We start from the raw sequence: 26,333 nt of genomic DNA, 5'->3' as shown, positions 1-26,333 counted from the left end.
TCCCTCCCCGACCCTGCCCCTTGGCAAACCCCAGGTCTGTTCTCTATAGCTTAAACTCACAAACTTTTCATCAGCCGGAAGAATTAAATAAAATTAAGGGAAGAAATGGTCCATGATGTTAACTACAACAATGGTATGCAGGCAGTAATCTCCATCACCCCTGTAAATACAACACCTAGAAGACCTGTCCATCAGGAACTTTTTCCTGCCATTGTAGTATTTCTGACTGCTAAATGGTTTCCTTGTCCTCGTCCTCAGTATGACTTTGTGGAGCTCCTAGATGGCAGCAGGTTGATCGCAAGAGAGCAGCGGAACCTGCTGGAGTCCGAAAGAGCTGGGCGGCAGGCGAGGTCTGTCAGTCTCCATGAGGCCGGCTTTATCCAGTACTTGGATTCCGGAATCTGGCATCTGGCTTTTTATAATGATGGGAAAAATGCAGAGCAGGTGTCCTTCAACACCATTGTGATAGGTAAGGACCATCTTCCAAGTATCACTTCCAGGCGTCCAGCCTCAACACAGTGTTAAATAGAAACTAAGTTACCTTCACCAGTTCTGAGTGAGTCCTAGGATGTTAAAGCCTGAAGTAATTATGAGAAATATTTTTTAAATTGTTTGTTTATGAATATATGACAAACCATGGAGCACTGAAAGAGTGTTATTCGAAAGTATCTTGGAGGAGGAGCGTGTATCACAAAAACAGTTACAAACACCTGTGTTTGAAATTAGCGGTGTTTTGCTTTACTATTCGAATAATCTGGTATTAGGGGCTTCCCAGGTGGCTCTGGGGATAACTTGCCTGCCACTGAAGGAGACATCAGAGACACAGGTGGCTTAGTTGTCAAGAATGTGCCTACCAGTGGAGGAGACTCAGGTTCGATCCCTGGGTCAGGAAGATCCCCTGGAGTAGGAAATGGCAACTGTCTCACTTCCCACACTGTTCGCTGAACCCAGGGTAGGTAAGGCACGAGCGGGGAAGCTGGAAGAAAACTCAAGGAGCCGTAGGAACTGCAGACGTGTTTATTCCCTCCAGACTGGCGCAGCAGCAAAAGGGGTTTCTCAGTGGGGCTTGTATACGTTTACAGAACCAAAGTAGCCCATGGCCAAGCAGGTGCAACGTGATACCCATGCTCAGTGCTATAAGTGATCTCAGCTATCACATAACCATACAAAGTCATTCTTTACAGGATGTGGGGCGAGAGGGCGTGAAAGCTTGACTTTCGCCATCTTGGCTACGTGCTGTTTCCCCACAGCAACCCTACTCCAGTACTCTTGCCTGGAGAATCCCATGGACAGAGGAGCCTGGCAGGCTACAGTCCATGGGGTCACAAAGAGTCGGACATGACTGAAGCGACTTAGCACACACACAATCTGGTATAAATGAATCCTTTCTGGTGTTATGGAGGCAGCCAGCCATACTTCCTTCAAGATGTAGCTAAAATGATCAAAGTGACACAGTTTACCTCGCACTGGAGGCAGGGTGCACAGCAAGGATCACTTCTTTTTCTTTTCTTCAGAGTCTGTGGTGGAATGCCCCAGAAATTGCCATGGAAATGGAGAGTGCGTTTCTGGAACCTGCCATTGTTTTCCAGGATTTCTGGGTCCGGATTGTTCAAGAGGTATGCGACTTAGATTCTTTTGTTAAGCCAAGGTAAATAAGCTGTAGAAACACGAGTCATTCAGGAAACTCCCAAGACAGGAAAGAAGCTGGGGGGGTGAGGGTGGAGAAATGGCATACTGCTTGTTCTAACGACATGCTGCTGCTGCTTTGAGCGAATCTCGATGGGAAACGTGGCTGATGATTCCCCTGTCCTGTTTTATTTCACAGCAGCCTGTCCGGTGCTGTGTAGTGGCAACGGCCAGTACTCCAAGGGCCGCTGCCTCTGTTTCAGCGGCTGGAAGGGCACCGAGTGTGATGTGCCCACAACGCAGTGTATCGACCCGCAGTGCGGGGGTCGTGGGATTTGTATCATGGGCTCTTGTGCTTGCAACTCCGGATACAAAGGAGAAAATTGCGAAGAAGGTAAACATGTCAATATTTGCCGAAGTCTATTCTTAGATATTCATAAAGAAAAAACAGGTGATATGTGTAACCTTTAGTTTGGCAATGAATCGTTTTATATGCCTCCTTCTGAAGGTAATTTTGATTTCCATATTCATGGAGGCATTGCTTCATGAACATTTTACCTAATAAAAAGAAAAAATACCAAGGAGTCCCTTTGCTGTTTCTCAATTGTGTGAATAATTTTTTTTTCTCTCTGAGAAAATAAGCAAAAACTTGTGTCTTGGAACCAACAGTGGACTATTTATTTTTTGCCATTCTTCACCTTGATGCCAGCCTCTAAATCTGTTTGCATTTGGTATCTCTAGAAAGATGAATATTGAATATAATAGACTGATGGAAAAAGATACATCATGGCTTTGCTCCATAACTATATATAATGATGATAGTTAAGATACTATACTGTAAAGTGCATTTGAGCTAGTTTTTTCAAAAAGCAGAAACGCACCATTTCCGTTCTTCAATCAAATTGATTTTATTGATCTGCACACACAAAGTAATGCAATTAAGTCTCTGGAATTAAATTTTCAGGCCATTGACCCTACAAGTGTAAAGTTTTATTGAGTCAAATTGCTAAATTAAATCTCGTCATCTAAAGCACATTAAAGTGAATTAAGAAGGATAGAGGGTATGCAACTCATTTATTTCTCAAACATGTGAGGGTCCCACACAGCTGTCAGTATTCAGTGGTTATGGATTAGGCCAGCTGATTCAGATTTTGTTATAGTGAAATCAATACTTATTACTCTCTGATTGGGCAGAATGGAAAGCGGTCATCTCAAGAGCAGAAGTGAGAATTACGAACCCTTGTAAGAGTCTCCATTATCTAAATGGCATGTCTCTTAATGCTTTATTGCATAAACTCTCTGCATTTTCAGAAACAAGTTCTTGCAAATGGTAGGTAAATAACTGAGTAGCCAAAATGTTCAGGTAAATTGGGATTTAATTCTTTGTTCTGTATGTACTGTGTATATCTTCTAGATTTAATGGTAAATTGGTTCTCTTTTCTTTCCATTAGCTGACTGTCTAGACCCTGGATGTTCTAATCACGGTGTGTGTATCCATGGGGAATGTCACTGCAATCCTGGATGGGGTGGTAACAACTGTGAAATACTCAAGACCATGTGTCCAGACCAGTGTTCTGGCCATGGAACGTATCTTCAAGAAAGTGGCTCCTGTACTTGTGACCCTAATTGGACTGGCCCAGACTGCTCCAACGGTGAGGTTCATACATTTGAGTGCTTAGTATTGTTTAGCTAAAGTTTACCACGGGCTTCTCAGGTGACGCAGTGTTAGAGAATCCGCCTGCCGATGCAGGGGACCCAAGAGACAAAAGTTCTATCCCTTAGTTGGGAAGATCCCCTGGAGGAGGAAATGGCAACCCACTCCTGTATGCTTGCCTGAAAAATCCCAGGAACAGAGGAGCCTGGTGGGCTACAGTTCATGGAATTGCAAAGAGTCAGACATGACTGCACATACACACAAAGGTTACCATATTTTATTAGATTGACCGAAAAGGTCATTCAGATTTTTCCACAGAGTCTTACAGAAAAACCCGAAGGAACTTTTTGACCAGCCCAGTAATTTTTAAAACACTATTATTACACTTCATATAGATTTTATTAAAGTGACTATTTATAGAAAGAAATGTTAAAAGTAATGAGATTTGTTCTCTTTTAATATGGAAAGAAACAGGCTTCATCATTTGTCATTAAAATTTCTCCTTTAGTATTAAAAAAAATTCTCCTTTAGTATTATTGTAAGGAAAAAATATTTCAGTTCAATAAAGCTCTCTTTCTTCTTAACTCTGAAGGCCTATGTACAACTTGGAGATTAACGCGCATTATCTCATAAACAGGGAAAACCTCAATTAAAATATTATGTGAAAACAGAAGACTTTTAATATGATCACAATAAACAGTATACACATATAGATATTATGGTGTCCATAATAGTTCAACACTGAGTTTTTAATTGCCATTGTATGATTATAATAGAAATGGCAAGTAGTAATTTTATTCAGTCAGTTATATTTTTACGCAACAACTCTGTGCATGGCTTTGTGACAGGCCCCAAAGGGATAAAAGAATAATCAATCATTCCTGCCCTCTCAAATAGTGACTTTCAAGGTTTTGACCATGACCTGAATGACCTGTGGTCTTAAATATATTTTTACATTGTGAGCTCATATACCTTTGTGTGCATTTACTCACATCACTGAAATGAGAGCTTTACAAAGTGATGTATAGTGATACTTTCTCCCAAGTCTGTTCTACTTTTTTATTGCCGTTTGCAGCCCATGAATTGATTCTGTGACCATTCGCTAGTCACACAGTATGGAAAGAAGCTGTTCTAATCTGTGTGCTCAGTCCCTCAGTCGTGTCTGACTCTCTGCAGTCCCGTGTACCTTAGCCCACCAAGCTTCTCCATCCAGGGTATTTTCCAGGCAGGAATACTGGAGTGGAGATTATAGTTTCATTGGGGAGATGACAAAAACACAAATGAAATACTTAGACGCCAATATGCTCCAGTTTAATATTCTATTGAGTGTTACATGGACTAATGCACTAAATTCAGTCAATATTTAGATCCTGCCTTGATGCATATTGAAAGTTTACAAGATTTTTTAAATTTCTTTCCTTCTTTTCTAGCTTGCAGTTAGTGTGGAGGTTGAGGGAGTACTTTTTGACTAGGGGAACAATATTAGAAAGTACTTAAGAGCATGAGCTCTGAACTCACTCTTTCCTGGCAATTTTTAGGAACTTGGGTAACGTGTCTGCTGCCCTAGGAGTCAACATTGGCATGAAGGATTCACCGACCACTCTTCACCTGTTACAACTTGAATCTCAGAAGCCCAAACTAGAGAAAGTCTTAAATAGGTTAATTTGTGGTATTGATGGAAAACTTCTGTTGAACCCATGAGTAGATAACCTAGTTAAAGAAGCAACTTAGGGGTTTTCTTTCTTGCTCTCTCTCTCTTTCTTTTTCCTTCTTTTTCTTCCCCTTTCCCTTCCCCTCTCCTTTCCTTCCTTCCTTACTTGTCCTCTGCTTCCCTCATCTTGTGGGCCATACATTGTGAAGGTAGACAGTGTCTATAATACGCCTATCACTGCTTCATAGACACGCGAGTTGATTCAGAGAGCTTGGTGAACCAGAGACTTTGGTTAGAAGATTCATGACTGTCAGAGCAGGCAAGGTGTATAGGATAAATAAGAGTGAAAAACCTAAATTGGGGGCTGAATTGCAGAGGACCTTGAATGTTTCAGTAATGAGTTTTAAAAAATCATCACCAACCAAGGTTTATCAAGCATGGATGCATGGCATTATTTTCAATAATACGTTAGCTCATTTTGTCCTCCACTTTAAAAAAAAATAATTACAAGAGCAATATAGGCATTTAGCTCTTTCTTTGGGGTTTTTATTTACATTTTCAGCTTCTATATTAAAAGTGTAAAAATCCAATTAAAGTTTATAGATACAGTTACTTGTATAAAGCTACTTGATTCAGGCCTCTCTGCCTGCATTAGTGAAATAGGCATAATAATACTAGTTATAAAATAATACTTGTTTGAAATATTGTCATTCTAATTTGTTTTCCAAGTCAGAAAGGAACAAAACAATGGCACCTTTTTTGTTTCATGTAAAAGTTATTTAATACATTACCAGGATTATTTTATAAAGGATGGTTTGTAATTGATATTAAATAGCTCAAAAATTAATTTGATCTTCTTCATAAAATGGTAAAAATGGTATTGTTATGAATAGCCAAAAAAAGGATATCAATGTTAGTTAAAAAATTAAACTGGCCACCAAAATTACATATCATTATTTTACATATTTAGACTGATTTTTTTCCATACTGCTGTTACTATTTTGCTAGCTGAAAATCTAATTTTACTTGTATATCTGACTGTTTAGACATAATGAGTGAAGGTCTTCATCCTATTCATCTTTAAATCCTTAATGCAAAATGCACACTTATTAAATTCTCAGTATCAAGAGTTGACTAATAAACACAATATACTTCTTTGGGAGAAAGTAGTTAAGCACAGAACAAAACTTAATTAAACTTTACTATTAGCTGCCAAGAGACAGAAAACTTACTTAGAATTGTTAGTAAAGATCTCAAATACAGAGAGGGCTATCCTGTGAAAACATCTGGATTCATATGCTCCAATTAGTCTGCATATTGCACAGTTCTCATTGAAAGTTTAGGAAAACACCTTTGTTAATCTACATTCATGACTTAAAAGCAGTAGATTTAGAATTTCAACTGAACTGAACTGAACCTATTGAATTCTAAAGCAGAGCACTACCAGCTGCCTCTATCGTTGTTGTGGAAATGACCTTCAGAGATCTAAATTCAATAAGAGAGTAGGTTTTACACCTGAAGAAACATTTGGGTAAGCTGCTAAAAGAGAAGAAATGAATTCTTTCCATCAGAAAGTTTACAGGTTTGAAAGCAACAGAGCTCTCCTCTCTCTTCAGCAGCAGTTTGTCCATTAATTAGCCCTTCAATTCCACTTCAATTAAATTAACTCTAATTAATAAGTTCATTACAAAGATTGACGCACCTTGCTCAAAGCAAGTGTGCTAAACGCTGATAAACACCTTCACCCTAATGAAAAATTGATTAGATTGAATAAAAAAGGGAACCTCAGAAAGAAACCTCGCTCTTCTGAAGCTCGGGTGACGTTCTGTTCCTCTGAAGTTAATCAAAACATCTTGGATCCTTTAATCAAAAATTTAATTCAAAGGAGTTAGAAAATGTGGCGTGAAAAACCACGTGCCACTCTCCTAGCTCATAGCCCTGACTGTGGTTTATAAGAAATGTTCACGACCGTCACAGAGCCTGGACCAAGTTTTTAAAAATTCTGCAGCCCTGTGAAGTCCACTGTCTGAGAAATATTATAACTGTGGGATCATGCATGTGACGACCTAAATAGGGACTGGCTGTTTTTTATTTTAAAATTCAGCTAGTCCATTTCCTGTTTGTTAGAAATGATCTAAGGTTTTTATTTGTTCATTATGTTTATTGTTGAAAGAAAACCAAAACTTAACTATAGTCTTCCAATCTTAAGAAAAAAAAAATAGTTCATTTTATTTAATTTTATATATAAAAAGTAAAAAAAATACCCTCAGAGTTCTGTCTGTCTCTCTCTTAACTGGATCTCGTCAAAAAAAAAACTTTTAAGAAAACTTTTTTAAGAAAAAACTTTGATGCCTGAATTTGATGCCTGAATTCTGTTTTAATGACTTAACTTCTTGTTACCATTTTTAAAGTCCTTTGGTGACTCGTGCTCTTTTCAGTAATTCTAGTAATTGGAAAACCTTGCCTTTCAAATGTTAGAGTTCATAGTTATATATAGTATTAAACTGGTTTTCTATTATTGTTTTGCTCAGCAACTTCTGTCAGCAGTACAAATATACTGTCTAGGAAAAAACCAACAATTTATTTTATTTAACCAGTTTGTTTGTGTGTCAGACCCTAGCTAATATGCATACTATAATAGATTCTTTTTTTTTTTTTTAGCTATTATTTCTTCACATATATTGTTTGCCCCTTTCTCTCTTTTTTCCTCCTGGAGCCCTAATAATGTGAATTTTATTTATTTATTTATTTTTTGTAATTAATTTATTTTTTATTGGAGGCAAATTATTTTACAATATTATATTGGTTGGTTTTCCATACATTGACATGAATTTGCCCCGGGTTTACATAAGTTCCCCCTCCTGAACCCCCCTCCCACCTCCCTCCTCCCTTTATCCTCCCTCTGGGTCATCCCCGCATGCCAGCCCCGAGCATCCTATAACATGCATTGACCCTGAACTAGTGATTCATTTCACATATGACAACATACGTGTTTCAATGACATTCTCCCAAATCATCCCACCCTCACCCTCTCCCACAGAGTCCCAAAGACTGATCTATACATCTGTGTCTCTTTTGCTGTCTCGTATACAGGATTATCATTTGCATCTTTCTAAATTCCATATATATGCGTTAGTTTACTTTTTTAAATAACAGATTCTTTCTAATGAAAGTTTCTAAATATTTTTAAAATGTAAGCTCTAAGATTCAAAATAACTCCTTTTCAATTTTTGCTACCCGGGTGAAACCCAACTCCTGTTAAATACCTGATATACATAGACACAGATTATTTCATAAATTTTATATCAATTTGATGGATGTGTGCATGTGTTCCTGGCTGCCAAAAGCAGCCTCTGAGAAGCATGTAAGTGTGTGTGTGCACTTATTTTCTTCTCATTATGAATCATATGTTCTGTTTTGTTAGTAGTGTGTGTATATACACACATATATAAATATAGGAAATTGTTTATAGCATAATTATCACATGCATTTTATGCCCAATAAGGCAGAATGTAAAATTAAAAAAAGTAGAACTACGTTTATCATTCTTAGCCGCTGATACTGAAATTTACTTAGTAGGTAAGTTGACTTAGTAGGTAAATACTTTGGTGCTTATGTTCAAGGATTCTGCTTTTCACTGTCACCGGTTAGAGGTGAAGACGAAGCACTGCTTATTGACTCTCTTTCTCACTCCCCTCCCCTCTTCTCTCTTGACCTGCTTCCTCTGTTTTACATCTAGAAATCTGTTCCGTGGACTGTGGCTCACACGGTGTTTGCATGGGGGGGTCCTGTCGCTGTGAAGAAGGCTGGACGGGCCCAGCGTGCAATCAGAGAGCCTGCCACCCACGCTGTGCTGAGCACGGGACCTGCAAGGATGGCAAGTGTGAATGCAGCCAGGGCTGGAACGGAGAGCACTGCACCATCGGTAGGCCCGCCCCCTGCCCCGAGTACCTAACAGAGCTCGCGAGGTGCTGAGTTTCACCTTGGAAAAACTCTTCTAATTATTGATAATTTGCCCTCCTGTTTCTTCCAAAGGAATAACTTCATTTTAAAATAAGGTCCTCATTTTCCAACTGCAATCCAGTCCTTTATATTTTTCTAATCTTTTAAAATTCTTATTGGAATATAATTGCTTTACAATGTTGTGTTAGTTTCTGCTGTACAGAGAAGTGAATTTGTTATAATCCAGTTCTTTTTAAAACCGCTGTATCAAGTATGAGGTATAAGGATATTTTATTCATTGTTTTGTGGGATGGCCACCAAAATTGACTCCTGTGAGGAGGACTTCATTTCTTATAAACCAACTCTCATTGAACATTCCTTTTGTGTGTTAACATATTGCCACCGTGGAACAGCAGTATTTTTTACTTGAAAGATTCCCAGTATATAGCCTTTTGGACTCCTATAGATTCCAGAATCACACATCTTAGCACTTGTCCGTCTATTTGAGTCTCTATAAAGAAGTTTGAGTTCTTATGACTTTATTTTGTAGTACTGTGGGAAAGCAGAGTAAAATGCACAATTCTAGTTTTTCTGAGATTTATGTGCTTCACACTTCTTAAAATATGATGAAATTCTGGCACATGTGTTGGTTAAATAAGACAATCAAATAGCTGTTTAAGATCAAAATGTTAGTATGTAAGTGCTCTTTAGCCTGGATACAAAAGTATCCAGAATACATATACTGGTTCTATATTTTCAGGGTGTTCAGTGCCTTTGCCTTTACTGTTTTAGTCACTGAAAGTAAAACATTTATTTAGAGAAAATGCAGCAGAAGTTAAGTAATACATTTCTACCTCACTTCAGTGAAAGTGTACAATATTAATTGTAAATGGCATGATCCTACAAAAAATTTTGTAATTTGAGAAATGGTATTTCTCTGAAGATCAGGCCTTTGTGGTAACTGTTATCGATGAACAGCCTTACTGGGTCACCTGTTAAAGGTGAGTCGCTGCCAACAGCTGGGGAGCTTGTAGTCTTCCTGGGGTAAACTGCCAACGTGCACGTGCAGCACACTTGCAGAGAGCTCACCCCTGACACCCTTCCTCACGAAGCTCTGCCCTCTGCTCTTCAAGGGAGGCTCCACAGGGAAGGCGCCGCCTGTTGCTCACGCGAGCCCCACTTGTGAGCTGCAGTAAGGCAGAAAATAGTTGACAACCACAATTTGCGTCTTTTCTGAGGATGTACAAGAGACAGAGTAGTATCCCTGTGGTCAGGCAGCTCCATGCCCCAGTCCCAGAATGGGTCGCTAGAAGCAGGGCAGGAAGAGTGTGCTTCTAATCCTACTCCATTGTCTTTCTCAACCCCACCACCCGCATCATACATAAGTGAGTTGAATCTAGCTAGAAGGACTCAGTTCAGTTCAGTTCAGTTCAGTCGCTCAGTCGTGTCCGACTCTCCGCGACCCCATGAATCACAGCACGCCAGGCCCCCCTGTCCATCACCAACTCCCGGAGCACACTCAAACTCATGTCCACAGAGTCGGTGATGCCATCCAGCCATCTCATTCTCCGTCGTCCCCTTCTCCTCCCGCCCCCAACCTTTCCCAGCATCAGAGTCTTTTCCAGTGAGTCAACTCGTCGCATGAGGTGGCCAAAGTATTGCAGTTTCAGCTTTAGCATCAGTCCCTCCAATGAACACCCAGGATTGATCTCCTTTAGAATGGACTGGTTGGATCTCCTTGCAGTATAAGGGACTCTCAAGAGTCTTCTCCAACACCACAGTTCAAAAGCATCGATTCTTCGGCGATCAGCTTTCTTCACAGTCCAACTCTCACATCCATACATGACCACGGGAAAAACCATTGCCTTGACTAGACGGACCTTGGTTGGCAAAGTAATGTCTCTGCTTTTTAATATACTATCAAGGTTGGTCATAACTTTCCTTCCAAGGAGCAAGCGTCTTTTAATTTCATGGCTGCAATCAGCATCCGCAGTGATTTTGGAGCCCAAAAAATAAAGTCTGACACTGTTTCCACTGTTTTTCCATCTGTTTCCCATGAAGTGAAGGACTAGATTCTACTATACTGGACTATTTGTATCCTGCGAAGTACAACCTACACATGTGTATACAGCTTGGACCATGAAGAAGTGTACTGTAAAGTTATCCATGGACAGTTTTAACTTGTCAACCAACAGCCACCAAACAAATCATTCTCTGGGTATCCTTACTGACCTTGGTAATATTACATGGTTAATTTCCCACAGAGGACCTGTTCTTGAACAACTTTCCCACTGTCTGGGAAGAAAGGGGACTTTTGTTAGTAGTAGGTCTTTTTATTACAATTTAACGTGTCTTGCAGTGGTTAACAATTCCACTTTCTATTGTTTCATTTTATTTTGTTGCTTTTATACTCGGTATGAGTGACAGTGTAGAAGGAAAGGACCTGCTTCATTTAAAAATAAATCTTCGAAATGAACCTTTTAAAAGATGTAGAGAACCTTTAAATCATTTTTTTACTCTCAGAAGTAGTTATTCCAAATTTTTGCATACAAAGATCCAAGTGCTTTTCCCTGTCTACTTCCTACCTTGTGTATATGTCCAAAGTGAAGTCTCCGGGGTCCTTTAAAAGGAGGCCTTTGTGAGCCACTGATTAAACAGACCAGGAAACTACAGTATGTTTTCTCATTCAGAAGAATTACTGTTCTGTTCATTTCCTCTCAATTTCAACACTTAGGTGTCTGGCTGAAAGGAGCTTTCACTTTATGAAAGAAGACTCATAAATCAGTGAGATTTTTTTTTCCTTTCTCCATATTATGTGCCATCTCATTGAATACAAACAGGGAGGTTAATTGAAAGAGAGATGGAGGAGAAATTAAACAGTTAGAAGCAAACAAAAGTTCCCAATAGAAAGCAAAGAATATTCTTCATTAGTCATCTTACTGTCTTCATAAACTCTTCATGCTTCCATAAAACCATAGGCATTTTGAGAGTAAAATAGGTTATGAACGTAGAGTATTCACGGAACACCCAACTACCTGAAGGGATTGATTGCATTCTGATATTTTCATTATGTTCACACTTTGCTCTCATTATGAATCATGTATTCAGCAAATTCATCCTCAGGTTTGTTGTCCCAAGTCCTTCTCCTTTCTTGGGTTAGACTTTGATTAGTGATGTATCCAGATTTTAAAAAATGAAACAAAAGAGAAATCTACTTTTAGAAATACTATGATTAAAATGAATATATCTCCCTTCCTCCTCTCAAAACCATTTAAGATTGTTGGACCCTTTCATAAACTAAGAGTTATAGGACTGAATCACATCAAAGAAGCACCAGCAATGATCCCTGGCATAGTTTACTACTAATGGCCCTGGTGGAGATGCTCAACTACCATAATGTCTTCCTTTGTAAGCAAACATTCCATAACTGGTCGAAAGATTATCATACTCATGTTTCTATCTTTGTTTTCCATAGGATTGGAAAGATAACTATTTAGAGGATACAGAAATTAATTTAAAAGTATTAAACATAACTACGTGGTCTGTAAGTAATAGTTGACAGAATTAGAATATTATTATGACTATTTCTATATGACAAAACTTAAACAGTTCTGTAATGTGAGAATTGAGATGGATCAACATCAGATCTGTGAACTGGAAGTTACTTGGCCTATCTCAGTAGGCTCACTATTTGTAATGTATTTAATTGGAAGCAGAATCTGTAACAATGCAGAGGCAACTCGGTTGGCTCTCTCTTTTCTTCTTGCTTAGGAAAGAGAGGTTAGTTACCCGATTGGCCTATGGTTGGAGTAACTGGGACGGAGAAGCAGCACAAATACCCCAACAGCCCCCACTGAACAGATGTTTGGAGGCAGAATCCATAAAAGTGTCACACTAGCTAACTCTCTTGGTCAGTGATAAATCCTAAGTACCGAATTTTAAGTATTATTAACCTGTACTTTCCCCCAAGAAATATTCTTTTCAGCAATTCCTGGAGGAAATTTGCCCCTAGAGCCATCCATTTATATCTGAGAGCATTGGAGGCTGTAGATGAGGCTGTGACCTGAAGGGTGGGGAGGAGGGAGATTGAATGATGCAACTGATAGTTACCCAGTGGAGGGTTTTTACGAAGGTGAGGAAGGCTCAGATCTCTGTCTGTCCATGGCAAATCCCCTACTGGATGCTGATTTCCCCACAGACACAAATGGAGAAAATGGGCTTAAATTACTAAAAAAGTGATTAGACTTAATGGAGGTTGGAAACTTATTTAAATCCTGGAACAAGAGGCCAAGCAAATTTCTGAATCTCCATTCCAGTAAGTATTAACAATATCATAATTATTTAGGTGTGAAACTTTGGACATTTTGGTTTTCATCTGTTTATCAGAGGAGTATTTTTAGGAGAGAAGTGTTTTTTAATTTCTTTGTAGTCTGTTGAACAGTATCCCATTCTGATGGACCCCTTGGGGGCTCTTGATATTTGAGAATGTATTGATAATTTCTGCTTAATTTGAAAAATTGCTAGTTTTAAGCATGGGGTTCCCTTTTTATTCTCAATTTCATTTAACTTCCATTTTCATTTTTCTTGTGGCATTTGTGTGCCTCAGTTACATTTCATTTGTTAATTTATGCACTTTTATCCGTTAAGCAATTATTGATCAGCTCATCTGTGATAATTGAATACTATTTCTTAATGAAAGTCAGTGTAATATAATAAGAAAAGGCATGAGCTTTGAAATTTTAAAAAAGATGTTTCCCAACCAATCCTGTGATTTATTCACTGACTTAACTGTTCTTAGCCTCCATTGGTTCTTTGTGTTTTTTTTTTTTTTTTTTTTGGCAAATGTGAAGTGGCTATAATGGTCCTAATTTATGAGATTTTGAAGCAGAGTGTGTGATGTTTAAGAGCTTTTGGAATTTGAATCTTTGCTACATCGTTTGCTTGCTCTGTGACTTTGGGCAAATCATTTAACTTCTCTGAGTATGTTTTCACCATAAATTTTATTTATCTCATAGGGTCATTAGATCATATGAAATACCAGAATGTAAATCACTTATTAAAGTGCCTAGCAATGTTTACCAAATTAGAGTTTTTTATTTCATTAAGTATAAATGAGTCAAAGTATAATGCAGACAACATTTTGAGTGCTGAAATTGTTTTTAAAAGATAAATGGCTATCCAGCAAATTTGCTCTAATGAGTTAATATAATTTCCATTTCATTGTTATAAAGTGTGACCTAGTCTCAAACTGGATATGGCTTAAGAAGAAGTTAATATGTTTGGGATGGGAGTTAGGGAGGTGTTGCTTTTTAAAATCATGGTGATGAAAGACAGAGTCTAATGTGATATTTTTCTTCCAGTTATGTCTCAAACACAGAGCTGTTTATTGAGCTACATTGATTTTCATGTACTTTCAGGCAATTCAAATGGAAATTTGGCCTAGGGGAAATCCTAATTCCTTTAAGCTACAAAAGACTGGCTATTTGTTTTTATTCTAATTCTTTAGCACATTGGGAAATAAGATCGTTAATGATCACAAAGCCATGCTTTGTTTATTCAGACAAAACTTAGTCGTAGAGTACTCAGCACACCTCTAATAAATACCACAGTGCTCTGGGCTTAGGGGTGCTGGAGATTAGAAATTGAAAATGAAATATACACAGCTGGGGAGTTATCTATTAAACAGTATGGGGGTAAGAGAAAGAGCGGAACTGTACCATGTATGGACATGGCTTAGGCTTGGTATTCTAATTCTCATCTCAGGATAACGGTGAAAGAATAGTGTTTTAGTTGTTAAATTAAAACATTTAGGTGACAAATTTGAAAACAAAATGACCTTGCTGATATATACTTCACTGAGATGACAAGATCAATATTCTCTGTGGCTTTTGTGAACTCTCCCAAATTGAGAATCACATTCATAATGGCATGAAATATGGAAATTCTAAAACTATCTTTTTATATTTACACTCTATGATTTCTCCCTTATCAAGTGGTTGTAAGGACCACATTACACCAGCAAATGATTGCTCTGAGGCCAGGCTTCAGCATCATGTTAAGAAAGCGGTCTCTGATGGGGCCATTGACATACTTGCTGTGAAGCTGGTGAAGCTCAAGCACCAGGGCCCCTCACTTGCATGGGCCCCTTCTAGGATCTTACAAGGGGACCGTGGATTTATACGGTCACATGTTGCAGATCAGTTAGGACCTTGGTCTCTTTCCACTCCCAACTTCTCCATCACACTTTTCCATTGCATTGGAGTGGCTGTGGGCACTTTGAGGATTCAGCTAAGGAGAATTTGAGCCTAGTTTCCATTTAATTGGATATTCTTCTGAGACATGAAGTCATCGCCATCTGTGATTCTTAGTGCTAGCCATTGGAAATATTCCTCCCATGCACTGACTTGCCAGGGGATATCAGAGTAACAGAGTTGAAGGTTAAAGGAAGAAACAAATTTGTCCTGTGGCGCCCTGAAAATAAGTTGTTGTTGTTCGCTCAGTCGTGTCTGACTCTTTGTGACCCCATGGGATGTAGCCCACCAGGCTCCTCTGTCCTTGGGATTTCCCAGACAAGAATACTGGAGTGGGTAGCCATTTCCTTCTGCAGGGGATCTTCCTGTCCCAAAGACTGAGGCCTAGTCTCCTGCATTGGAAGGAGGATTCTTTACCACTGAGGCATCTGGGAAGCCCAGGAAAATAAGTAGTGGAGCAGAAATAGGTTTGAAATGTATGGAAACCAAAGGTCATCTATGAAAAATCCTTCCTGTCATCAGACACGTTACAAAACGCCCGATCGAAACAGAAGTTTTCTCTTTTCAGCAGCATGTTTGATGGTGGAGCTTACACAATTATAAACTTGCCCTAATTTTCACTTTCAATGATTGGTTTTTGGTTTTTTTGTTTTGTTTCATTTTGGCTGTGCAGCATTCCTGGTCTTAGGTCCCAACCTGTGCCTCCTGCAGTGGAAGCATGGTATTTTAACCACTGGACTGCTGAGAGAGTCCCTGATGATTGTTTCTGTTTTGAGGAATTGATCAGGATGCTTGTATTTTTAAAGCCTGAACTATAGCATGCTGGTTCCAAGGACAACCTCTCCCTGCAGTCTGCAGCACACTGGCGGTGTAGGCAGAGATGCTTGGTGGTCTGTTGTGTAGGGTAGAGGTGGACCATCAGGATGCACCAGGTGTGGAGTTGAGGGGAGGAGATTCCCCTTGGTTGGCAGTAAAAATCCAGACAGGCTAGAGAGTGTCCCATGGAATGTGCAGAAAAGGAGACCTTAAGTTTCTTCCTGCCCTGCAGTCTCAGTGACTCTTAAGTAATTTCATGTGACCGAGAGCCTGGCAATTCCTGAGAGAACCCTGGAAAGCCGCCTCCACAACTCATTGAGACTCGCCCATGTCCTGAAAACCAGGCTGCTTTTTGAGATGTCTGTTTCTTCCTTTGAGATAACAGTTGCATCCACTGGGGGCCTCTCGATATTATTTTCTTTCTCTGAGTCTGATTTATTCAGTTAACAGTTTTATATACAGTGCTTGATCCTCTGTAATCCCCTCAGAATTGGTATTTTTTTTTAATGAGGTCGCTTAATCTCCTCTCTTCTGAAAAATGCAAAACTAGTTTCTCTGACCTTTCTGAATAATGGAGGCCCCATTTTGCTAGGTTGTCAGCCTTCTCTCTACATGGTTTCAGTATTTTTAAACCATCACAGAGATCGTGTTTGTTTCACTAGTCAGTGTCACCGCATTCCATTTATTTTCATTTTTTATGAAGAAGTGCTTGGATAATCAGGTTGTTGAAGATAATGGTCACTCGCTATCCATTTTGAAGTTTTAATTCAACTCTCCTTTAAGTGCTTTTTCTCTTTACTGTGTAAGTTGTTCTTTTCTATCAGTCTGTTTTTCTTTATTTGTACCAATTTCAGCCTCAAAGGACATGAATGAAGCCAGGGTTCCATGTAACTGAAGCCAGCATTGCCAGCAATGGCAGATCTGCACTTAAAGCTAAATTAGTCATCTCACTCACTGTTCAGTAACCTTTGAGGAAGAGAGGAATTAACCAACCAAAAAAAGCTCACTGTCTTAAATTTGAAACTTTAGTTAAGTCTGTGCTTCTATCATGTGTGTATGCATGCATGCTCAGTCACTTCAGTCATGTCCAACTCTTTGCAGCCAATGGACTTTAGCCCACCAGGCTCCTCTGTTCATGGTATTCTCCAGGCGGGAATACTGGAGAGGATTGCCAGGCCCTCCTCCAGGGATCTTCCCGACCCATGGATTGAACCCACATCTCCTGCGCTGCAAGCAGATTCTTTACCCACTGAACCACTTGGGAAGCCCTGTGCTTCCATCATATACTAGGCTTAAGGTGATATGTCTAGATTTTTTAATCACTCTGAATCTCTAATAACTTTGACAATCTGTATCTTCTAAAGCTTCAGAGTGGTTTTTAGTGTTGACTCTTCTTTCCAGGAACTGCCTTGCAACCTTAACTTTGAGCATCCTTAACATGTTAACCTCAACTCCTTAATTTGTTAGCTCCCTTAACTTGTCAACCTGCCTGCACAAGTAATATCAGATCTTAAGACCATCAAGAGAATTACACCCTCAAATCAGACAAATGCTGGGGGAAAGTCTGGATTAGAATCTTCATATAACTTTGCTCCTGATTTGCTGGGTGACCATCAGTAAAATCCACAGTCCCCAGAACCATCATGATAAATGTTCATTCAATGTTGTGATGATTTATTTCCTCCAGCATCAATTTATTTACCCCTAAGAATAGGAGTAAGTGTACGTAACCACCCTTTGCTATATTGTTCAGTCACTCAGTCATGTTGGAGTCTTTGTGAGCCCATGGACTGCAGCATGCCAGGCTTCCCTGTCCTTCACTTTCTCCCAGAGCTTGCTCAAACTCATGTCCATTGAGTCGGTGATGCTATCCAACCATCTCAGCCTCTGTCATCCCCTTCTTCTCCTGCCCTCAATCTTTCCCAGCATCAGGATCTTTTCCAATGAGTTAGCTCTTCACGTCAGTGGCTAAAGTAGTACACCTTCAGCTTCACATCAGTCCGTCCAATGAATATTCAGGACTGATTTCCTTTAGGATTGACTGGGTTGATCTCCTTGCAGTCCAAGGGACTCTGAAGAGTCTTCTCCAAAACCACAGTTTGAAAGCATCAATTCTTCAGCAGTCAGCTTTCTTTATGGTCCAACTCTCACATCTGTGCATGACTACTGGAAAAACCACAGCTTTGACTAGACGAACCTTTGTCAGTGAAGTAGTGTCTTTGCTTTTTAATACACTGTCTAAACTCATCAAAACTTTTCTTCCAAAGAGCAGGTGTCTTTGAACTTCATGGCTGCAGCCACCATCCGCAGTGATTTTAGAACCCAAGAAAATAAAGTCTGTCACTGTTTCCATTTTTTCCTCATCTATTTGCCATGAAATGATGGGACCGATGCCATGATCTGAGTTTTTTGAATGTTGAGCTTTAAGCAGTTTTTTCACTCTCCTCTTTCACTTTCATCAAGAAGCTCTTCAGTCCCCCATCACTTTCTGCCATTATGGTGGTGTCATCTGCATATCTGAGGTTATTGATATTTCTCCCGGCAATTTTCATTCCAGTTTGAGCTTCATCCAGCCCTGCATTTCTTATGATGTACTCTGCATATAAGTTAAATAAGCAGGGTGACAATATATAGCTTTGTTGTGCTCCTTTTTCAATTTGGAACCAGTCCATTGTTCCATGTTTGTTTCTAACTGTTACTTCTTGGCCTGCATACTAGCTTCTTAGGAGGTGGATAAGGTGGTCTGGTATTCCCATCTCTTTCAGAATTTTCCAGTTTGTTATGGTAACACACTCAAAGGTTTAACATAGTCAATGAAACAGAAGTAGGTGTTTTTCTGGAATTCTTTGCTGTTTCTGTGACCCAACAGATGTTGGCAATTTGATCTCTGGTTCCTCTGCCTTTCCTAAATCCAACTTGTACATCTGGAAGTTCTCAGTTTATGTACTGTTGAAGCCTAGACTGAAGGATTTTGAGCATTGTCTTGCTCGCATGTGAAATGAGTACCGTTGTCCAGGAGTTTGAACATTCTTTGGCATTGCCCTTCTTTGGGATTGGAATAAAAGCAGACCTTTTCCAGTCCTGTGGCCACTGCTGAGTTTTCCAAATTTGCTGGCATATTGAGTGTAGCACTTTAACAGAATCATCTTTTAGGATTTGAAATAGTGCATCTGGAATTCCATCACCTCCATTAGCTTTCTTCCTAGTGATGCTTTCTGAGGCCCACTTCATACCCTTCACGCCCTTTGCTATGAACCTCAGATATCTGAGTTCCACTGTTCTCTGTCTGGGGCTTCCCAGGTGACTCAGCTGTAAATGGCCCGCCTGCCAATGCAGGACATGTAGGAGATGCGGGTTCGATCCCTGGTTCGAGAAGATCCCCTGGAGGAGGAAATGGCAACCCACCGCAGTGTTCTTGCCTGGAGAATCCCACGGACAGAGGAGCCTGGCGGGCTACAGTCCATGAGGTCACAAAGCGTCGGACTCGACTGAGCAACTGACCACACACTCCTCTGTCGGGTCCTTCTTGCTGTATTTTCCCTCAGAGGCAGCGGCCTGAAGCTGAGACTGTACTCACATGGCATCACTGCTGCTCGGATGTAAATCCCAGTGACAGTAGCATCGTTTGGGGAAATATCGCGTGTTTCCATACTTTAGAAAAGGGGCGTTTTTAGGACTTCTAAAAGTCAGCTCTAAAGGTAGTTAATTGTGGTTAAGTGTATCTGGATTTAACATAGATCTTTCCATTTAGATGATTTACACGTAGCCTATAAGGATGAGAGATTTGAGTTCTTTAGAAGAAATATGCTTGACATTCTTTAGAGTTGACTGTAAAGAATTCTGTCCTGTGGTGGTTATTTGTACACAAATTTTCCTCCAGTCTGTTTCCTGTGGTGTAGCTTGAGTCCCAAGAGCTGCTATAAATTAACCTTACTCCTACTCAGCTTACTGTGAGGCCCTCTGGCTTTAGAGGTAGTGTGTGTTCGGGGGGAAAAAAAAAAATGGAGGGTTAAATTCATTGTTCTTTTTCTCTAATAAGAGCAGTAGAATAAAATAGTGTATTATGTACTGTATTATGATCATTTAGGTGTCATTGAAATATACCTGACAGACCTTGAAATATACCTTGACAAACCAATTCCCTCCTTTCTTACTGTTTTATATTTATTCCTGCTATGAACGTAGAGGTTTTCTAGCTAGTTTTTTTAAGTCTCTCAAAATAAGTTATTGTGTGAGTGCTCTGTGTCTTAGGGAAACAATTTATAAGTTATACTTTTTACCACAAAGAAAATGTTTAATTTGTTCATTTGAATTAAAATGTTGTATGCCATAGTTTTAAAAGTTTATGAAGAGATAGGATATCAGGATAAAAACCACTTAAGTAGCACATCAAGTGTATATCATGATGTTCTATTATGCCATTGTGTTCCTTCACTAATATACTAAAGCATCTTTTTTAGTTTGGAACACTACGTCAATTTGCATCTTTTAAAAATCATCTAATACCTTAATTTCCACCACATCTAGTGTAGAGGAAGTTTGAAAGCACCATTGACTGGATATACCCTTTAACCAGAAATAAAGATGAAAGATGCTCCTTTAAGTTCTTGGCAGGTTCATCAGAAGCTTTTATTGAGAAGTTTAGTTCCAAGGCATTTGGGAGTGAAACCAAGTGCAAAATAATATGTTATCAGTTGATATTTTCATAGTATTAGTGAGGAATATAAAGATTACTATAGAGCCAGATTATGAATATGTCACCGTCTTTGGTAAACTGAAGACAGATAACCATAGACTACCAGTCACCTAATGAAGTGTTCGTGTAGATTTTAAGTAATTCTCGTTATCTACAAAGATCATATTGCCTTAATGGAGTAAACAAAAAATCAGAACTTTGCATTTAGTGTCATGTAAGGGTGGAAACATTAAGCCCACAATTTTAAGGGCCATGATTATTTCTTCCTGCAGTGAAACCTCAGTGTCCTTTGAATGGTGGAATTTCTGTCTTTTCTTGAATGTGACAAATTGAAAATAGCCTCTTTTCGTCTTGAAACCATTCCTTTTCCACCTACCTGGTTTTCAAATACAAGTTCAATTTCAGTGTTAGTCGGTGCAAAAGCCATGGCCTTTCTCCCTTTTCATATTTAACATATTATTTTCACAGATTACTGTGTGACTCGAGCCAATTTTTTTCTATTGCTCTTCTTCATGATGGGTTCATTGACCCTCTCTTCTTTGAGTACTCTTTAGTGGTGCTGGAAAACAGCTGCCTGAAATATGGCTATTATTTCTGGGGTTTAACAGACATGTGCCTTGGATAAATTAAGGAGCAGTCAGAGGAGGTCCATAGATATGAATACTTTGCCAGCTGCTTTTCCATTAAACGCTGTTGGTTGAATGAAATTAGTAAATAATTATGTTGGTGGGGAATCTGTTATATCCAAATGGAATATAATGTCTTCCTTTAACAACAGAGCTTAATTTTTTTCCTATACACCAAATTAGTTTTTAGGGTAATCTCCATTGCAAATGGGCCGATTTGCATTAAAACTATGCCTCCTTGTTCTGATTTGTCAACACCTCTTTTTTAAAAAAGTCTGTAACATTAAGCATGGGTGGGTAAGACCATCTGCTTCTGGAGCTTGCCTGTAGCTCCATGACTTAACACATGAGACAGGTTACAGCTGTTTAATTGTTATGAAGCTGAATGATAATCATTCTATCCAAAATTAATATTTATATATGTATGTGCAGAAAGCATGCGGTTAAACATAAGTGATCTAATTGTGAATTAATGGCGTTAGGTATTCATTAATTAGCCCCCACATGAACAATGAAGTGTAAAATAATGCTTTTCACATACACTTCCACTCTCGGCTTTTAAGATGAGTCCCCAGTAGTGATTATTATGCATGCGAGAAACCCACTCCAAATACATTGGCATATGCAGGGGAAAAAACTCACCATACATAAAAAAAAAAAACCATCATAAAAAGCAAAGAGAAAACTTTGTGTGTGTGTGGTTACTGCACATACCCTAACTCTTTCCTGCCGCCAGAAGCTTTATTCTCTGATCTGTGACCAGTGTAGGTACAAGCCACGTAGTAAAAGTCTAGATGGGCCTGGGTGTACCAGCATAGCACCCGTGATAACTACCACAAGCTATTGGGAACACTTTTCTCAGCCAAGTGACAGTGAATTTCCTCCTGTTTGTAGGAATGGTGATGCACAAACTCAGATCATTCTGTTTCAAAAGTTAGCAATGTATATTCTGTCAGGTCTGCTCAGTATATCCCATAATGAAGAACAGAATGAAAATTTTTCAGCAAAATTGTAGTCTGGGGATTGTGATATGCATGTAAAATAGAATATCTAGATGTCTTAATTCCCAAGTAGTTACTGTAAAAGTGACTTGCATTTCCGAGTTTACGAGCAGATTATACAAAGATTTATAGCTCTGTAAAAAATATTAATGTACGTTGCTCAAGTCACTAATGAGGGAACACAAAATATATAAGGACAAGTGGTGATGTGTTCTTTATTCCAAAAAGCTGATTTGGAATTTGATTAGGAACTGTGCATCTTTACCATCTGAGAGTTATGTGAGACAATAAGAAAACTTGTTAATATAAAAGTAGGGTTGTCTGCACTTTGGGATCTAGCCTGTTCATATGGAGGATGGTTCCATTAAAGGGAGTATATAGTGAGGAGTTGGAACATGAGGCAGCCGATCTGATCCTGACATTACTGGGGCAGAGTGGACTTCCTAGTTTATGAAAACAGATCATTGGCAGTCCTGAGGTGCTTTGCTTAAAGTCAGGTTCCTTTCTTTCTGGTGTCTCTTAAAAGATACCAGTCACTTCGTAATTTTGTCCTTTTTATATTCTTTATTTAAAAGGTTGACTAATAGTACCTGTTATGTGTCAAGTGTTTGCCATGTGCTAAGGCACAGTGTAAAGTTCTCAGTGTGCATGATCTTGTCTTACTAAGTAGAAGCTATTAAAATCTCCATGGACAGAACCCAGGCTCAGAGAGGTTCCAAAACTTCTCTGTAGATGCGCAGCTAGTAAGTAAGAACCAGAACCCAAATCAACACGAACCATTCCCAAGCCCATCCTCTTAAGCACTAGACTATGCTGTCTCCTAACTTACTGTTTGTTTTACGTTGTATGTATATAGTGGAATAGGTGAAAATGAACTTTTTTCTGTGATAAAGATATATTATTATCTATGTACCTATCACATAATATTGAATTGTCATAGAAATAGATGCAGTGATAACAATGTCAGTAATGTGTTAATAATAAAATGTCACTTTCTGTTAAGAAAATTTTAACTGGTAATAGGATCCATAGCTTGCCAAAATAAAAATAACAATCCCAGCAACAAAAAAACAGTTTAGGTAAAATCAATGTATACTATAGAGGATTTAAGAAAGTTGTGAACTATTTACTGAAAACACAACACTCTTCCTTTTTAAGGTTTTAGTATTTTTAAGTCTTTATTGAATTTATTACAGTATTGCCTCTGTTTTATGTTTTGGAGGAGCTCCCTGAGGGGAAATCGAGCCCCCTTCATTGGAAGGCAAAGTCTCCTCCCGCTACACACTTCCTTTTAAAAGTTAAATTTATTTCCTATTTTTCAGTAGACTGAATACTATGTATAGACTTTGACCACTGAAAAGCACTCATACAGAGTGAGCAGATGACTTGTGTAACCAGTGTCAGCTCACGAAAAAGGTCTCAGAAAAGTTTAACACCCGAAGTACAAGTGGTAAAATCTGTGCACATGTTCTCACAGCTACAGATAAAGAAAAAATACCCTCTCTGTAAATCACATTTGAAAAGAGCCGTTTATCCACCGTTTCCTCCAAATAAGTTTATCTTCAGCAAATTAAATGATTCAACTTTATTTTTTTTCCTGATATAGTTTTAAAAATTGACAAGAGAAAGACCTAGTTATTTTACATACTCATTTATACTTTATTCTATAAATTTTCTTAAATATGAAATTTTATAAGTAGGCAAAAGTAATAACAGTAGATAAGAAATTAAAGCTCATTGATATTGACCAAATCAGTAGATGATTTTCGTGGTTTTCCTGCCACAAGATTTGGAACTACCAATAAGGCATCACTTTGGTAATTATAGTAAAAGCTTCCCTGGTGGCTGAGATGGTAAAGAATTTACCTGCAATGCAGGAGACCCAAGTTTGATCCCTGGGTTGGTAAGATCCTCCGGAGAAGGAAATGGCAACCTACTCCAGTATTCTTGCCTGGAGAATTCCATGGACAGAGGAGACTGGTCGGCTACAGGCCATGGAGTCGCAAAGGGTTAGGCACAGAGTAACTAACACTTGGTAACTGCAATAACCAAGTTAATTGTGTCAGGATGTTAGAGATCCAAATATTTATTTAGTGTCCAATACATTTGTATTCTAATTTTCATATGTTAACATGAAGAACTTTTCTGAATAGCTTAGTTTCCAAATCCCAGTACTAAAATATACCTGATTTTTTTCAATCTAGGAAATCATAAGGACATGTGGGTTTGCTTATGTCACTCACTGAACTCAAACAAGGAGTAAAACTCTGAAGGAGACATGTGTTACTCCATGTTTATGTATGTGGCCCAGTAGGTGGAATCATGCCATGTGTAAAGACGGCACCAGAAATCCCGTATCATGTGCCAAACAACAGTCATCTCTTTCGTAGTCTGTGCATGCCAACGTCAGTGGCACGCTCTGTATTCTGCCTGCTTCTCTGTGACTTCTGTTATGTAGATGTACTCTATGGTAAGACATGAAATTCTAAACTGAAGGAAGATACCAAATATTATTCTCCCAGTTGTCTGTACAAAATTCTTCTGCTTGTCTTGGCACTTTTTCAGCAGTGCTGACTTGAAAAATTTGGTTTATCTCAAAGCACCTTTTCCATAGAATCTAGATTTTTTTTTTTCCTGGGCAGACTTCAATCAGGAAACATATTATTTCACTTTCTTGGAAGGTCTTGGCATAAATAGTGTTCCTAACTGAAGAACGGTATTTTGCTTAGGTAGGTGCCTGCAAGAAGCAATGTATTGTACAGGTAATTGTTTCACCAAGTTTCCAATCTATAAAAAGAATGAAATATGCAAACTTTCAAAAACAATTTGCTTAAAGCAGGTTTTCAGAAATATGCCGCCAATTTTAGAGGAGCAAAAGCTCTTTCAAGAACACGCGCACGTGTGTGTGTGCTCACATGTCTGTGCTCACACACGCACAAACTGGTTTTCTCTACTGGCACAACCTAGTTGCTAAAACTCACCTGCTAGTTGTTGAAATTCAAATTAATTGATGCTCCTAAATAGAATAAAGTGTTTGCAATGTTTATCTCAATCTTAGAGTGAGAGTTCAATGGTAAGGGAACACATGTTTTTAAGGAGCCTGAGTAAATTGTTTTGCAGTGTTTAAAATTATGTCAGTGTTGTAATTCTTTATGACAGGGTAATCAGTAACAGAACAGTGCAGTGGGTACCAATTAAGGAACATCAAATCAATGGGTATGCAGGTTGCACACTGATTTAAACAGTTGCTGATTGGAATAAATGGATTTAATATGTAGTTATTTGCAAACTGTAGCTTTTCTGGCATCCTACAGAAACTGGTATATAAGTAATCTAAAAGAATGATACCTACGTACAACTTTTAATGACATGCTAATGTGAATTATTTTTTAAGACTGTGTTTTTTAAGTATTACAAAACACACAATGCTAAATAAACATCTGTCCTTGACTCCGAGGGCTTTGCAGTATTCACCATAGTAAAGGATATGTCTGTATTTTATTATGGATTCATCGATTGAATTAACCTCTTTCAGAGATGGGCCCCTAAGATTTTAGTGTTGTAAGTAAGCTGAGAAATATTTCCAGCATTCTGGATTCTGTGTGCTTTCCCTGTACCTAGGCTGTCACCAGGAGTGAATTCAATAGCCCAGTGAAAATACTGTCCTATTTAATACGCTCCAACTGGGCACATTGTTGACAGCAGAAACCGTGATAGATCATAACTACACACATCAGCAACAAATACAGATATACACAAACTCTGTATTTTTCCCTTGTGAACTGCCTAATGGAGATATATCCGCAACTTGGTTTGCCTTTGTTTCTTCTCTGTGTTTTGAAGAATCAGTTTGATTCTTTGAGAGGAAAACAAAGTCGGAATCAATCTTATTCCAGAAAGACCTCCAGATATCCCTGTTCCCCCACAAACAGGCACGTACACTCCTCTGACGTCTTTCTTAAAGGAGTCTTCTTTGCAGCTATCACTCAGCTGATTTTTTTTTTATACAGCAGGTATCCACACTGCTTCCTCTCTTTAATTTTTCAAACTCATTTGTTTTCATTTTCCCT

General features: G+C 38.8%; 1 protein-coding gene across 8 annotated transcripts in view; it reads left to right on the top strand.

The window, feature by feature from the left end:
* TENM3 (teneurin transmembrane protein 3) overlaps positions 1–26,333 on the top strand; it is a 654,366-nt gene that overhangs the window by 522,394 nt on the left and 105,639 nt on the right. For all 8 annotated transcript variants that reach the window (XM_088832605.1, XM_055416368.2, XM_055416366.2 and 5 more), the window contains 5 exons: positions 259–469; positions 1,515–1,616; positions 1,826–2,020; positions 3,078–3,278; positions 8,671–8,856. In XM_088832605.1, the coding sequence (XP_088688731.1) occupies positions 259–469; positions 1,515–1,616; positions 1,826–2,020; positions 3,078–3,278; positions 8,671–8,856 (895 nt within the window). The remainder of the gene's footprint in view (positions 1–258; positions 470–1,514; positions 1,617–1,825; positions 2,021–3,077; positions 3,279–8,670; positions 8,857–26,333) is intronic.

The sequence above is a fragment of the Moschus berezovskii genome, chromosome 26 (genome assembly GCF_049115385.1).
Source record: "Moschus berezovskii isolate FMDL1 chromosome 26, NW_MosBer_1.0, whole genome shotgun sequence".
Taxonomy (NCBI): Eukaryota; Metazoa; Chordata; class Mammalia; order Artiodactyla; family Moschidae; genus Moschus; species Moschus berezovskii.
Note: the sequence above shows the minus strand (reverse complement) of the source record. Positions and strands in the feature narration are given on the sequence as shown.